Source organism: Phymastichus coffea, unplaced genomic scaffold (genome assembly GCF_024137745.1).
Source record: "Phymastichus coffea isolate CEN01 unplaced genomic scaffold, Cenicafe_Pcof_1.1 PCOF00005, whole genome shotgun sequence".
Taxonomy (NCBI): Eukaryota; Metazoa; Arthropoda; class Insecta; order Hymenoptera; family Eulophidae; genus Phymastichus; species Phymastichus coffea.
The window spans coordinates 9,616,393-9,629,114 of NW_026706816.1; the positions used below are offsets into that span (position 1 = coordinate 9,616,393).

General features: G+C 35.5%; 1 protein-coding gene across 1 annotated transcript in view; it reads left to right on the top strand.

Annotated features, from left to right (window-relative positions):
- The window catches only part of LOC131667616 (protein unc-79 homolog), a gene marked incomplete at its 3' end in the record, with an annotated part of 3,688,809 nt that overhangs the window by 1,685,050 nt on the left and 1,991,037 nt on the right, over positions 1 to 12,722 (top strand). The window contains exon 18 of the mRNA XM_058941149.1: positions 6,985 to 7,133. Coding sequence (XP_058797132.1) covers positions 6,985 to 7,133 — 149 coding nt within the window. The remainder of the gene's footprint in view (positions 1 to 6,984; positions 7,134 to 12,722) is intronic.

The following is a 12,722-nucleotide window of genomic DNA, read 5'->3' on the forward strand; positions in this document are numbered from 1 at the left end:
CGAACTCCCCAATTATTCTTCCTCCAACTTTTACCTTACTCCCTGTTTTCTTATATATTTCTTCTATTCTTTTTCTAATTTTTCTATTTATCCCTTTCTCTTTCATTGTTTCCCATATTTTCTACCTCTTTATCTTGTCAAAAGCGGCCTTTATGTCGGCAAACAAAACAAACGGTTTTCCTCCTTTTTCCCTTATTTCCTTTCGTATTATTAGTTTTAATACATATATTGCGTCCATTGTTCATCTTTTCTTCCTGAATCCTATCTGCGTATCACTTACCGTTTCTTTAGCTTCTATTTCTCTTTCCAGCTTTTTCCTCAGTATTTCCGTATATATTTTATATCCCGTGTCCATCAGCGTTATTCCTCTATAATTTTCCTCCCTTTCTTATGTATAGGTACTATTATTCCCTTCCTCCATTCTTACGGATATCCTTCTCCGTTCCATATTCCGTTTAGGCATTTTGTCATATCTTTTAACAAACCTTTCGTGCCTTCCATCCACGCTTCATTCGCTATACCATCTTCTCTTGTCGTCTTTTTCTTTTTCATTTTTCTTATTACCTCTTTTACTTCTCTTACTTTGATCTCTTCACCTTCCTCTCCTTCGCTGTCTACGGTTTCTTCCCCTTTGCTTTCCTCCTTTTCTTTCTCTCCCAGTTGTCCCTTGAAGTGCTTTAACCACTCTTCTTTTCCTATATTTTCATCTATTCCAATTCTTTTCTTCCTATTGCTATTCACTTTATCCCGGAATTTTCTTCTCGTCTTATCTTTTCTTATTTCTTTTGCTACTCCTTTCCGCTCAGCTTCTTTCGCTTTTCTTATTTCCTCTCTGTATTCTCTCTTTGCTTCCCATGAAGCGCATCTAATTTGACAGATCTTTTTTCCTCTTTCTCTCCGATCATCCCTTCCCGCTGTCCCTCCTATTCTTCTCAGATTCACTATCTCCCCTTTAATTTCTAGTTTCTCTCTTAACCCACCCTCTAAGTCTATCACTATTCTATTGTTTAACCTACTTTCTCTATCCATTTTTTCTCTCATATATTCTATTTCTTCTTTATTACCTATTTCTGTTCCTCTTTGCTTCTCGTTTCCTCCTTCTATCCTTTCTTTTAATTTCACGCACACTTCTTCCAACTAGTTCATACTCTCTCCCCATTTTTTCTGCAGTTTCTTTTCTCTAATTTCTGCTTTTTCCCATTCTTCTTTCGTCTCTCACCTTCTTTCTTCTCTCTCTCTCTTGTTCTCTCCTAACTTTTTCTATTTCTTTCTTCTATCTTTCTTCTCTTCTTTTCCCCTCTGTCTCCATTATTTCAATTTTTCCATCATTTCTTTAAACATTTCTGTCCATTCTCTCTTTTCTTCCTCCCATACCTCTTTTAAATCCCTTATATCTGCCCGTATCTTTTCCATTATATCCTCTACACCACTACTTTTTCCCACTTCTCTTATCATGTTGTCCAATCCATCTCCCCCCTCCCCTTCTATCTCGCTCCTCTCGCTTTCACTCTTGCATCTTTTTGCCTCTCTCATTTCTTCTCTAATATTTTCCCTCAGCCCCTCTCCGCTCTCTCTCCTCCTCACTACCTTTACTCTTTTCTTCTTTTCCTCCTCTGTACCTTTCTTATCCATCCTTCCACCTTTATCTCTTAATTTTTCTGTTGTCACAAATCTTTCCATCACTATCCCGTACGCCTTAATTCGTCTCTCTATTTCTACTCGTGATCTCACCTTTATTCTCTGTCTTACTTTTTTTATCTCCGCCATTATTTCTTATCACCCCTCCTCTCTGCTTGCCTTTCCCGCTTCTTCATTTTCTCTCTTAACCTCAACTTTTCCTTTTTTTCTTTATTCCTCTCTCTCTGCTCTTTCCTGCTCTTCTCCAGGCCTCTCTCTCTCTCTCTCTACTCCACTTCTCTTCCTCCTCCACGCTCTTTTCACCTCTATCTCTCTCCTCAAACACTTTTCCTTTCAAACTTTCTCACCAAAAGTCGCACTCACAGTCAAGACACATCTACTCTCTTCCACGAGTCGAAGCCCACTCTTCTTTCGAGCAAATATTATATAAAATTATATATAATTATTAATTATTAATTATTTATTTTTTATTTACAGCCGTCCACGTCAACCACCACGTCCATCACCGGAATGTGTGGAACTATCTCCTGACGTGTAAGTGTGTGCGCGTGCGCGCGTGTGTGTGTGTGCGTATGTGTGTATGTAAAACACTTAATTATTTATTTTTTATTTACAGCCGTCCGCGTCAATCACCACGTCCATCACCGGAATGTATAGAACTTCCACTAGATGTGTAAGTGTGTGTGTGTGTGTGTGTATGTGTATAATACTTTATATTATACTTTTTACAGATCTGATTGCGAGATTGTGTGCGAAGTGCACCAACCAAAACCTAGGCGGATCGTGCATATCAACCTAGTCACTCCACCAAGACCATACATCGACCTTGTCAGCCCAAGGCCAATCACCACGACGCAGAAGAAAGCTGTGTCGTGGATAGAATCACCTACATGTGCTGGTAGTAGATTGAAGTATCGCATAAAGCAGGAAGAATTAATCAATGATATTTATATAATAATTATTTTATTTTATTTATTAATTGAAATTAATTTCATTATTTTTTCCAGCAGGTATAGTGAAGTGGCTGTTTGTGACAGCCCTCCGAAAAGAAACAGCCCATCGCCTCTGTTCGCTCCTCCCAAAAGAAGGAAAATTGTATGCGAGCTGGATGAAACAACGGCGATGCTGTTGGACGACAACGACGACGACGAAGATTCGTTATAAATATATATAAATTATGTAATTCAGTTGTTATAAATAACATTTAATTAAGAAAAAAATGTTATTTAAGGAAAAACGATGTATATATTTACGATTACCCCCTCCTCTACTCCATCATTTCATGAATTAATAATAAATTAATAATAATAAATTAATAATAATAAATTAATACAAAATTAATTAATAATATATAAAAATGCACTCACCAAGACAGGTAAGCATGGCGATGGTGTATCTCTTGGACAAGCACAGATATTCGGGTTTGCAGTAAGTATCAATGTGTTGCACACACCACACATACACACACACACACGCGCGCGCGCGATAACGCGTGATCTTAAAACACGTGCACACACACGTATGAAGTCGCGCCGGGGGGACGCCGTAGTCCAATCGCTTTTTGGTTGTGTGTATCTAATATACCCAATAAGAGATACCAAGAGCTATAAGCAACCGTGGCTTAGTTGCTAGAGGCTATGGTCTATCGATCCGTAGGACGCGAGATCGATTCCCCGTGGTGTCTGGTCATTTTTTTCACTAAATCTATGCATTACACGTAAATCAATTGCGTCAAATTAATTAAATGCAATTAATTACAAAAATTTATTTTAATATTTAAAACGCATTTTACATTAGGCGGGCGGGCGAGGGGGGAATCCAATGGTGACCTTGGATTTGACCTTGAGATTGACCTTCAAGGTTATTTCAAGGTCAACTTTGTTTTTTTAAATGGGAACCCCTATTTTTGACAACGGCAATCGAAAGAGCGGAAAATTTTACGTCCAAAACGGTATTTTTAAATTTTTTTTCATGGCCTTGAGAAGGTCGATTTAAGGTCAAATGCTTGAAAAACTGCCTAAAAGCGTTATTTTAATTTTTAAGATATCGAAAAATGACCTCTACAAAATTTGTTCAGAACAGAGTGGGCCACCCAATGCACCAAAAACCTTTGACCTTTAACCTCATTTTGAAGGTCATTTCAAGGTCGAAGTGTTTTTTGTAATGGAAACCCCTCTTTTTGACCCCGGATTAGCACATAGCGCGAAATCCGACGTTTGGATAAGGTATTATGTTGAGTTTCGATTGATCCACGACGTTCATCGCTAAGGTCATGTGAAATTTAGATCCAATATTATTCGCGAAACATTTACAAAATGTTTCGGGCTAAATTTATTAAATTCTACTGAGAGCATGTTACAGTGACCTTATCCTTGACCTTTGATTGTTTGAATAATAAAGTAACGGGTTATCCAAACCGAAAGTCAAGTTGTTTTAAATGAGGAGTAAGCAGAGACATAGGTACAGTTTTTTTGCCGGATAAGTTTTTTCCACTCACTGCGTTTTGAATGTTTCTTTCTCATTTCGCGCTATATGCGAATCCGGGGTCAAAAATAGGGGTTTCCATTACAAAAAACACTTCGACCTTGAAATGACCTTCAAAATGAGGTTAAAGGTCAAAGGTTTTTGGGTTATTGGGTGGCCCACTCTGTTCTGAACAAATTTTGTAGAGGTCATTTTTCGATATCTTAAAAATTAAAAAAACGCTTTTAGGCAGTTTTTCAAGCATTTGACCTTAAATCGATCTTCTCAAGGCCAAGAAAAAAAATTTTAAAATACCGTTTTGGACGTAAAATTTTCCGCTCTTTCGATTGCCGTTGTCAAAAATAGGGGTTCCCATTTAAAAAAACAAAGTTGACCTTGAAATAACCTTGAAGGTCAATCTCAAGGTCAAATCCAAGGTCACCATCGGATTCCGCGTTGAAAGTTACTAAAGGAATGACCTTTACCTTGGTCTAATAATCTGTACCTAAAAAGCTACAGCCTTGTTCCGTTACTTATTTGAGACCTTGTATATAATAGCATTATTATTTGTATGTATTAGCGCTTAAGCCCCCGCCCCACATATCATTCGCGTAGCTAATATACACTCTACGAATTGCTTGTAGTACCAGTAGTGGCAGTAGCTCTAGCGGTAGAGCATCGTCCTGCGGAGCCAGAGAATGCGCGTTCGATCCCCCGATCCGTCCGTTCGTCCGTTTTTTTTCCGATAAGTCTAAAAATTTAACACACACACCCACAATAAAATCAAACTGTGTAACACAGAACACACGGGCATCAAGAGCACTTATGTGCTTATGCTCACTTGGGGAGGGGGAAGTGCATAGAACGCACGGGTATCAACTCAGTAGGGGCGGAGGTGAGTCGACAGTGAAATGCACGGGCATCTTAGCTTAGTAGTGGGGAGGTGAGGTAACTTGACAGTACTGAGCTGAAATGCACGGGCATCAGCTCAGGGAGTACATCTCAACTTAGTGAGCCGATACCCGTCTGAGCTATGGCCTTCTAGTTTACCTACTCTGGTAGATAAAAAGCATTGTTTCACAGACATGAACGCGGTGATATTTTTCAAGAAAATTGAGTGATTTTGGAATCAATCGTGCTTTCAGTTTTCTTAAGCCCAAATGATCTTTTGAAATGATTTTCATTGATCCTTTCGATATTTCAATAATGCCAGTAAAGTCTGTGACTATTGATCATAAATTCTCGAGTACTGGCACAGGCTAAATATGGGATATCCGAAATGTTTGTATGATCCATACGTAAAACACCTTCTAGTGTGAATATGAGAAATGCTTTGGCGAAGAGATATTCATTGTTAATTGTGTAATACAGCAGTAAGATATGTATACGTACGTGTTGCAGGGGGGGGGGGGGGGGGGGGGGTTCGGGTTGAATTTGAATATTGAGAAAATCGATAGTTTTTTTTTCACCAGAAACTTAATAGAAGTCTGTAAATAACGCGGTAAAACGAAATTAAATCTCGTCAAGTGGCGAGACTAGCCACTTTCTTTTATTTTGTCTGTACTTACTAGCAACTATGAAAAAATATAGACGCAGGATGCATGACTCACATCCGGTGTGGTCGCACCTAAATCTGATGGCATTTTAAAGAAAAGGTGATATAAAATTCAGATAAGCTATTTATGTTCCATTCAAAAAATTATCGTAATCTTCAAAATAACCTTCAAAAACTTAATTTTTTAATTTTTTCGTTGTTTAGCCTGAAACCTGGTTAGTTAATTCTGAAAAAAATTTTGTACACATATTTTTATAGTTCACAATCTGAGAAATTCAATTGCATAGTTAAGAAAATTTTCCACTCCATTCTATAAGCTAAATTAGTCCAAATTTAAACTAGTTTGTTTCAAAATTGATTAGATCGCTATCATATATCCCACATTTTCACTGAAAATCGAGGGATGAAGTAATATTAAGTTATCAACAAAATATTTATAATATGAATAATATATAATTACCATCTCGTTATGTGCTGCCTCATATCATTAGCAATGAGAAATCTTTTTTGTTTTTCTAATCTATTGATATTTAGCAAAAACATTTTCCGGTCAGTTAGGCCAAAGTACCATGAAATCCATCTTTTAAATGGTTTTTTACTACTTTATGAAATATGTGAAACTAAATGCCTTTTATAATATCTATGCTAAGATTCTGAACAATCTTTCGCAAAGTAAGTTTGTGGTGTGGGGAATTTTTTTGATAAATCAGACTCGTGGGTTGGGTTAAAAGCTTATGTAAAGTTGGGTTCATACAAGCCAATGAATACCGCTGGTAGTACAAATCATACATTTGTGAGTAGTATACTTTTAAATATCGTAAGTTCGAAATTACTTTACTTCTAAAAAGCATAATAATAGTAACTACGTTTTTAACAATTCTATCATTTAATTCTAAAGCGCAAGTTAGCTTTTCAGAATCTTTAAAACTTTTTCCGGTTATATTGCCAGTATTCGTCATACCCTGGTTTTACAATACTTTATCAGCCAATACTCCTAAATTTTTGAGCAGTCAATCTTGTATATTATTTTTCTGATTGCTATATAGTCTGTAAATAGATATAATAAGAAAAAGCTCTGTTCTGTTTCACTCAATTTATAATAATGATACGATGATTTGAAAAGGCGTTGAAGGTCCTTAATGTAAAGAAATTTTAAAGTTGAATAAAGCTTTCACGCTTCTTAGAGTAATGGTTAAAATTGTTTGTAATTATATCGAAAAAGTAAAAGAATGTTCTAAATATGAAACGTTATGATAATAAATATATATTTTTAAATAAGCTATTTTTATACGATTACAAATGAGAAGAATTAAAATAATTCTTTCTAGGATTTAACATCTGCGCAAGATTCAGATATTAGTTCATATATGTTAGAATCATTAAAGATGATGTGCTTACATGATGATATATTAAACACCGCTTTCGAAGATCATCAAGAATTTTTCATTTGGTGTCAGGAAAATGTATTTATCATGACGTGAGTATAGTTCAAATGTAAAATTTTTTATTCTAAAATGAACTTGATATTATTTTCAATGGGTTCTGCGAAAATAGATTAGGGCAGATTTAACTAAGTTTATTTAATTTTTCTTACTTTACTACTGTAGTTGAGTGAGTTTTATATACTCGTTTTTTATAATATTTATTTATGTATTTGATACGGAGAATTACGGCTACACCGATATTTTGCCGTTGAGGTCTGTTTGCCACCTTCAGACTGAGAGTGTAAACCACAACACTTATGCCTGATTTTCTCTATTTGAGGTATAGTGTATAAGACGATTGATGAAACCAGAAGCGACTGATAAAGAGAAAAGGAGGAAGCGATTGCGGAGAGCAAAAAGACGAGAAAGAAATGAATTACACGCGCAGCCATTACTCAGAAGTTAGTAGTTACTGTTGAAGCACCGAATCAAGCGCATTATTTCTTTTTCGTTTCTCACGAACGAAACCGCTCTTAAAAGCATAAACTGAAAACGAACACAAACAACAGTCGATAATACGTACGATTACAAAATTCAGCTTCAACTTTCTCTTCAAACTCTCTGTTAAGGATGCTGACCGTAGAAGTCCGGTGGAAACGAATCGTACGTGTGGCGATCAAAGAATAGATGTGTCGACAATTTTGAAAGAAAGTGGGATGGCGCAGTCAGCCATAAAACAATCAGAGTGCAATAGACGCGATGCTGGAAAATCCATCTGGCGGCGATGCATAGTGGGATAAATCGGGAAAAGTTGTTCAAAATCGAATATTTAGTGATTGGATAAAGATAGAAACATAAGCCCAACGAATTCTAGAAAACGTTCATTTAACCTTGAATTTCAAGGTCAGCGTTGTAATATTCGAAATTCTAAGCATTTATCTTTAGAATGTATCTAGGTACGGAAAATTTTTTGACAATTTATATTTTGTTTTGTTAAAATAAACAAAAAAAATGAGAGGTCGCGTGTGGAACAAAATTAAAAACTCGCGGAGATACAGACTTTGAAATATATGATATTTTTGAACTTTCAAGAAAAAAATTCACAGGTACACATGAAGATTTCAGGGCTTTTAATCAGTTTAAATGTATTTTTTTGCGGAAAGCTCTATTGTCACGAAATTCTCATTCAACTTAATTTTACGTAACTGGACAATTTATATGACGTATTGAAAGTAATTTCTTGTGCACTGTCAATTGCAGGAGTCTGCTAGCAAGCCATTCCGCAATAAGCTCCAGTGCTTCGTTAGCGATTATCTCCACCAGTTCTGCCGTCTCCGCTACGACTATCAATGCCAGGTCGTTATGAACCCGATCAGCGGTGCTCCGTTCGGCTGTTTCAGTCTCAGCAGTCCGTCGTACATACAGATCCATAAGAAAGGGCCCATGATGGATCCTTGGAGTATTTCCGCCGAGAGATCGATAACTATTCTTCCGCTCTCAGTCACTATCACTAGTGTCCTATCCTTGTGGTAGCTGTCTAATATCCTCAGAAAATATTGCGGCATCTTCTTGTCTTTCGAAACAGATTTGTAAATACGCTCCCAGCTAGCAGAGTTAATTGCATTCTTCACGTACAGCGCTATAATAGCGTAATACCCTCCTCGGCCGGGCAGTTCGTAATGAGCTTCCGTGACTCTTTCTTGTACTTTCTGTAGAGCATGGTGAGTGGACAAGCCCTTGCGAAAACCATATTATCGGTAATAATATCCATCCAATTTGCAACGTACCCACGTATTCGCTACTGAGGAATTGGGCTAACGAATGCGAGGATGGAGACGTCATTTTAATTTGTAAATCTTTCAGTTGCATAAAATAACGTCTTTCTCAAGAAAACACTCTACTGTATAGAATTTTGGTGGATAGAACGACGTTCTCGTTTACTAAAAAGACGTGATTTCCCATAAAAATGACGTATTTTTTCTGAAAAATGACGTATTTTTTCTGAAAAATGACGTCGTTGATTCAAGCGGGAGAAAATATAGATTGGAGAAATGACGTAATTTTTGAATTACAGACGTCTTTTAATCATATTCTGAATAAAAATTGTAAAGGAAACGACGTCTTTATTCCATAGAAATAACGTCTTTTTTTGTCACTGAACAATCGCCAAACAATTGGCCAAGGAAAATGACGTCATTTAAAAAAAAGTCACAAAACGTTCCACTTCAAGACATGAAATAACGTTTAAAAAGGACGTTTACAAAAGTCGTCAATAAAAGACGTCAAAAAAAGACATAATTTTTTTTAATAGGGTTGATGTTGATTGAGATTGACGTTGATCATTGAGATTAATTGACAATCAATCACTTTCAATAGTTTTTAATTTACTCTTATGAGCTTAATTGACATACAAGATTTTGGTGATTGAAAGTTAAGCATAATTAATTGTATTTAATGTTAATTGTAATGAATAATACATTTTGGAATTAGATTCAATTATATTCAATTTATTTCCTCTGTAAATTGTAACAAATTGAATTTAATTAATTTTAAAAAACTGATTTAAATAAAATTTTATCATTATCAATAAGCTTTGTCATTCAATCGTCTTCAATAATCATATTTGATAAATTAATTCAATTGAGTTTACTGGATTTTTACTGTATGTTATAATCATTGGAGTTTAATTGAATGAATCGATTTGAATGTATAACACAGGTATACAAATAATAGGTAATTTTCTGTATGATAAGCCAGCTATGGTATTTCCGAAGGATTTTGGTGCGCAGAATCCAAATCTGTCCTCAGAATTGTTCCAACACGTCAGGTTTTCGAGATATCCTAACCTAAAAATGCAAAAAGAACTGTTTTTTTTGACATATTTGAGGTTACGTAGCATCATAAATAAATTTTATCATAGAAAAACATTGAAAGCATCTTAAAATACGAATCTTTCCCTTCGAAATGCCGTTAAGTTTGCCTAAATATTTTTTTTTCTCCAAGATGTCGTATTTTGAAATTTTCATATTTATGAATTTTTCAAAATTCAAAAATTCATTAACCCATTAAGTCCTAAGTGGACGATTATCTTTTACTCTTTTCAATTAATCTTTTATCAAGAATAAAAATCAGGCATAGACATTTCTGACATAAAATTATTTGAACTTTCGATTTGTGCTGTTAGAATTTTGAAAAAATGCGTGCGTGTGCGTTGACTTCAGATACGTGATCAGCGATTCCAAAAACCCCGAGTAAGAATGTTCGAGTAAATTCACTGAACAGAAAAATTCGTGCAAGAAAGGAATATGCGAATTATATATGCGAAAATATGCGAAAAAGATATCTCAAAATCCTAACGTGATGGAATAATTCTGAGGACAGATTTGGATTCTGCGCACCGAAATCCTTCAGGAATATTATAGCTTACTTGTGATATAAAATCTTGTATACCTGTGTAATTAATTGTACTATAATTTATTTTAATCATTCTTAACTCAATTTTGCAGCATAAGGATCGATTTGAATTTTTTTTAAATACATAAAGATTAATTCTTGCATAATGTTCTTGAATTTATCAAATAACAATAGTTATAAGAATTCATTTCTAGTTATAAAATCTATTGATCTCAATCATTCTGAATGGGTCTAAATGAATATTTTCGTTTATAAAAGTCTAATTACAAATCAGAAAATATTTCAATGAGATATATCTAGCCCACTGATGGATTTTTATCTCTGAGAATATAATAAGAAGGTTATAACGAGTGAAATTGCTGACTCGTTATGTCTCTCTCTCCCTAGTAACGATAAATAAATGTAACATATTTCTCCGAACCTATCCTATGTATTTATGAATTTACTATATTTATATTTATTTATTACATATATTTACATATGTAATTACACTTCTGTTCTGACATAAGGTAAGTGAGGTGAGAGAGAGATGCGAGTACGCAGGGATACTTCCGTGCGCGACAGCAAGGCGCGGAGAGAGAGAGAGAGAGAGAGAAACATAGTCGTGCCGTAGCGAGTGACTGCACGCACTGATTGGCTCATTAAGATGAAATCGAGTAGTTGAGCCCGCGGCGCGAGGAGTAACTGTCTAGACACGTGAGTGAGCAGACAGAGTCCTTTGTCCCAACTGCCTTCTTTCCTTGGATCTTGACTGTGACCTGCTGCCATTTTTCTTCGCCCTTAGAGTGCGAGTGTCCCTATTCAGGGAGGTATTGCGACGTCGCCTGATTCTGCAGACGATTTGAACACGTGGGCTGCAGCCGGTAGTGCAGAGCATCGTTGTGCTAGGCACCATCAAAAGGGAGACTGACCTGCATAGTGCACGTGGTGTCCGATTGTTCGCGCGTACGCGTCAACGCAAACTGTAGAAGTCGTCGGTATACCTAGAGTTCAGGCAACCGTATTATAAGTACTGGCTTGACGGTTTACTCTCTCTCTCTTTCTCTCTCTCTCTCTCTCTTTATCCGTTCACTCAGCGTGCTCTCTCCTTCCTTTCGATCGCCTGTGTTAACTTTTTTATTGAATAAAGATATTTTTTTTTGTAAACGTTTTAACTAAATCTTATCCCGCTGCTTTATTCGAACGTCCTACCTTTTCGTGTCGATAACCGCTTTTGAATTTCCGACTTTCGCGTTCCTTAGCCAACACTACGAATCTGCGCTGATCCGGTCGACCTGTCACCGGCGTGACGAGCACCGAACCTGGGAGGACGAATAAGTCCAGGAAGCTTCAGGCTTCATTTGTTTGAGCATTCCCCATTTACTTTTTTTTATATTCACGGGGTAAACCGAGCTAAAACCCCGTTATAAGATATAAACAAATATATCACTCATTTTCTGTAAGGAAATTAAGAAATAATATTTATTGAATTTCAATAGTGTTTGGTAATGTACATAGGTATCGTGCATTATAATCAATGCTTTAGTTGAAACATTAGATACTGGAACAATAATTTTATTATTTTCGTTCTCATATTCAAATTTTTTAACGTGTGAAATTCTAAAAAAAAAGGAAGGTCTAAAAACACTTTGAAAATACATAATTCCAAAAAATATACAGTATTATTATCTATAATATTTAAGATTCTTCCAAAATCACCATCATTTAGAAAAACAACAGTGTCATCTATTTTTTTACACGAGTATAATGTGTTCTATGATATGTAGTTCCATTGTAAACACATTTTTTATGAACTGTGCGCCATCTTAAAATATAATTTTCTTTCAATACGCCTTTCCCACATAAATCTACGTCCTTGAGGAGGATTAAACAAATATGTACAAAAGTTTATTGTTTATTCGTTAGTTGTAAAGTCTCTCAAATTTTCCATTTTGAATGTAATGTTTGTAAATGTTTCCTACATATTTCGAAGTATATAACAAATTTTAATAAATCTCTTTTACTAAATTTAACATTTGGATAGAGATATCTTTTCATAGCGTTTTCATATCTTATTTCATATCATTTCATAACATAGCGTATATCTCTAACTTTGGGGCAGTATGTGCCGGTTTTATAGCACCAACTACAACCGTAATAATGATTAAACTGTATTTTGTTTTGTACAATACGTCTACCTATTACCTCAATAATACAGCTATTCGTATAAAATCTTCTAATACCTGTAT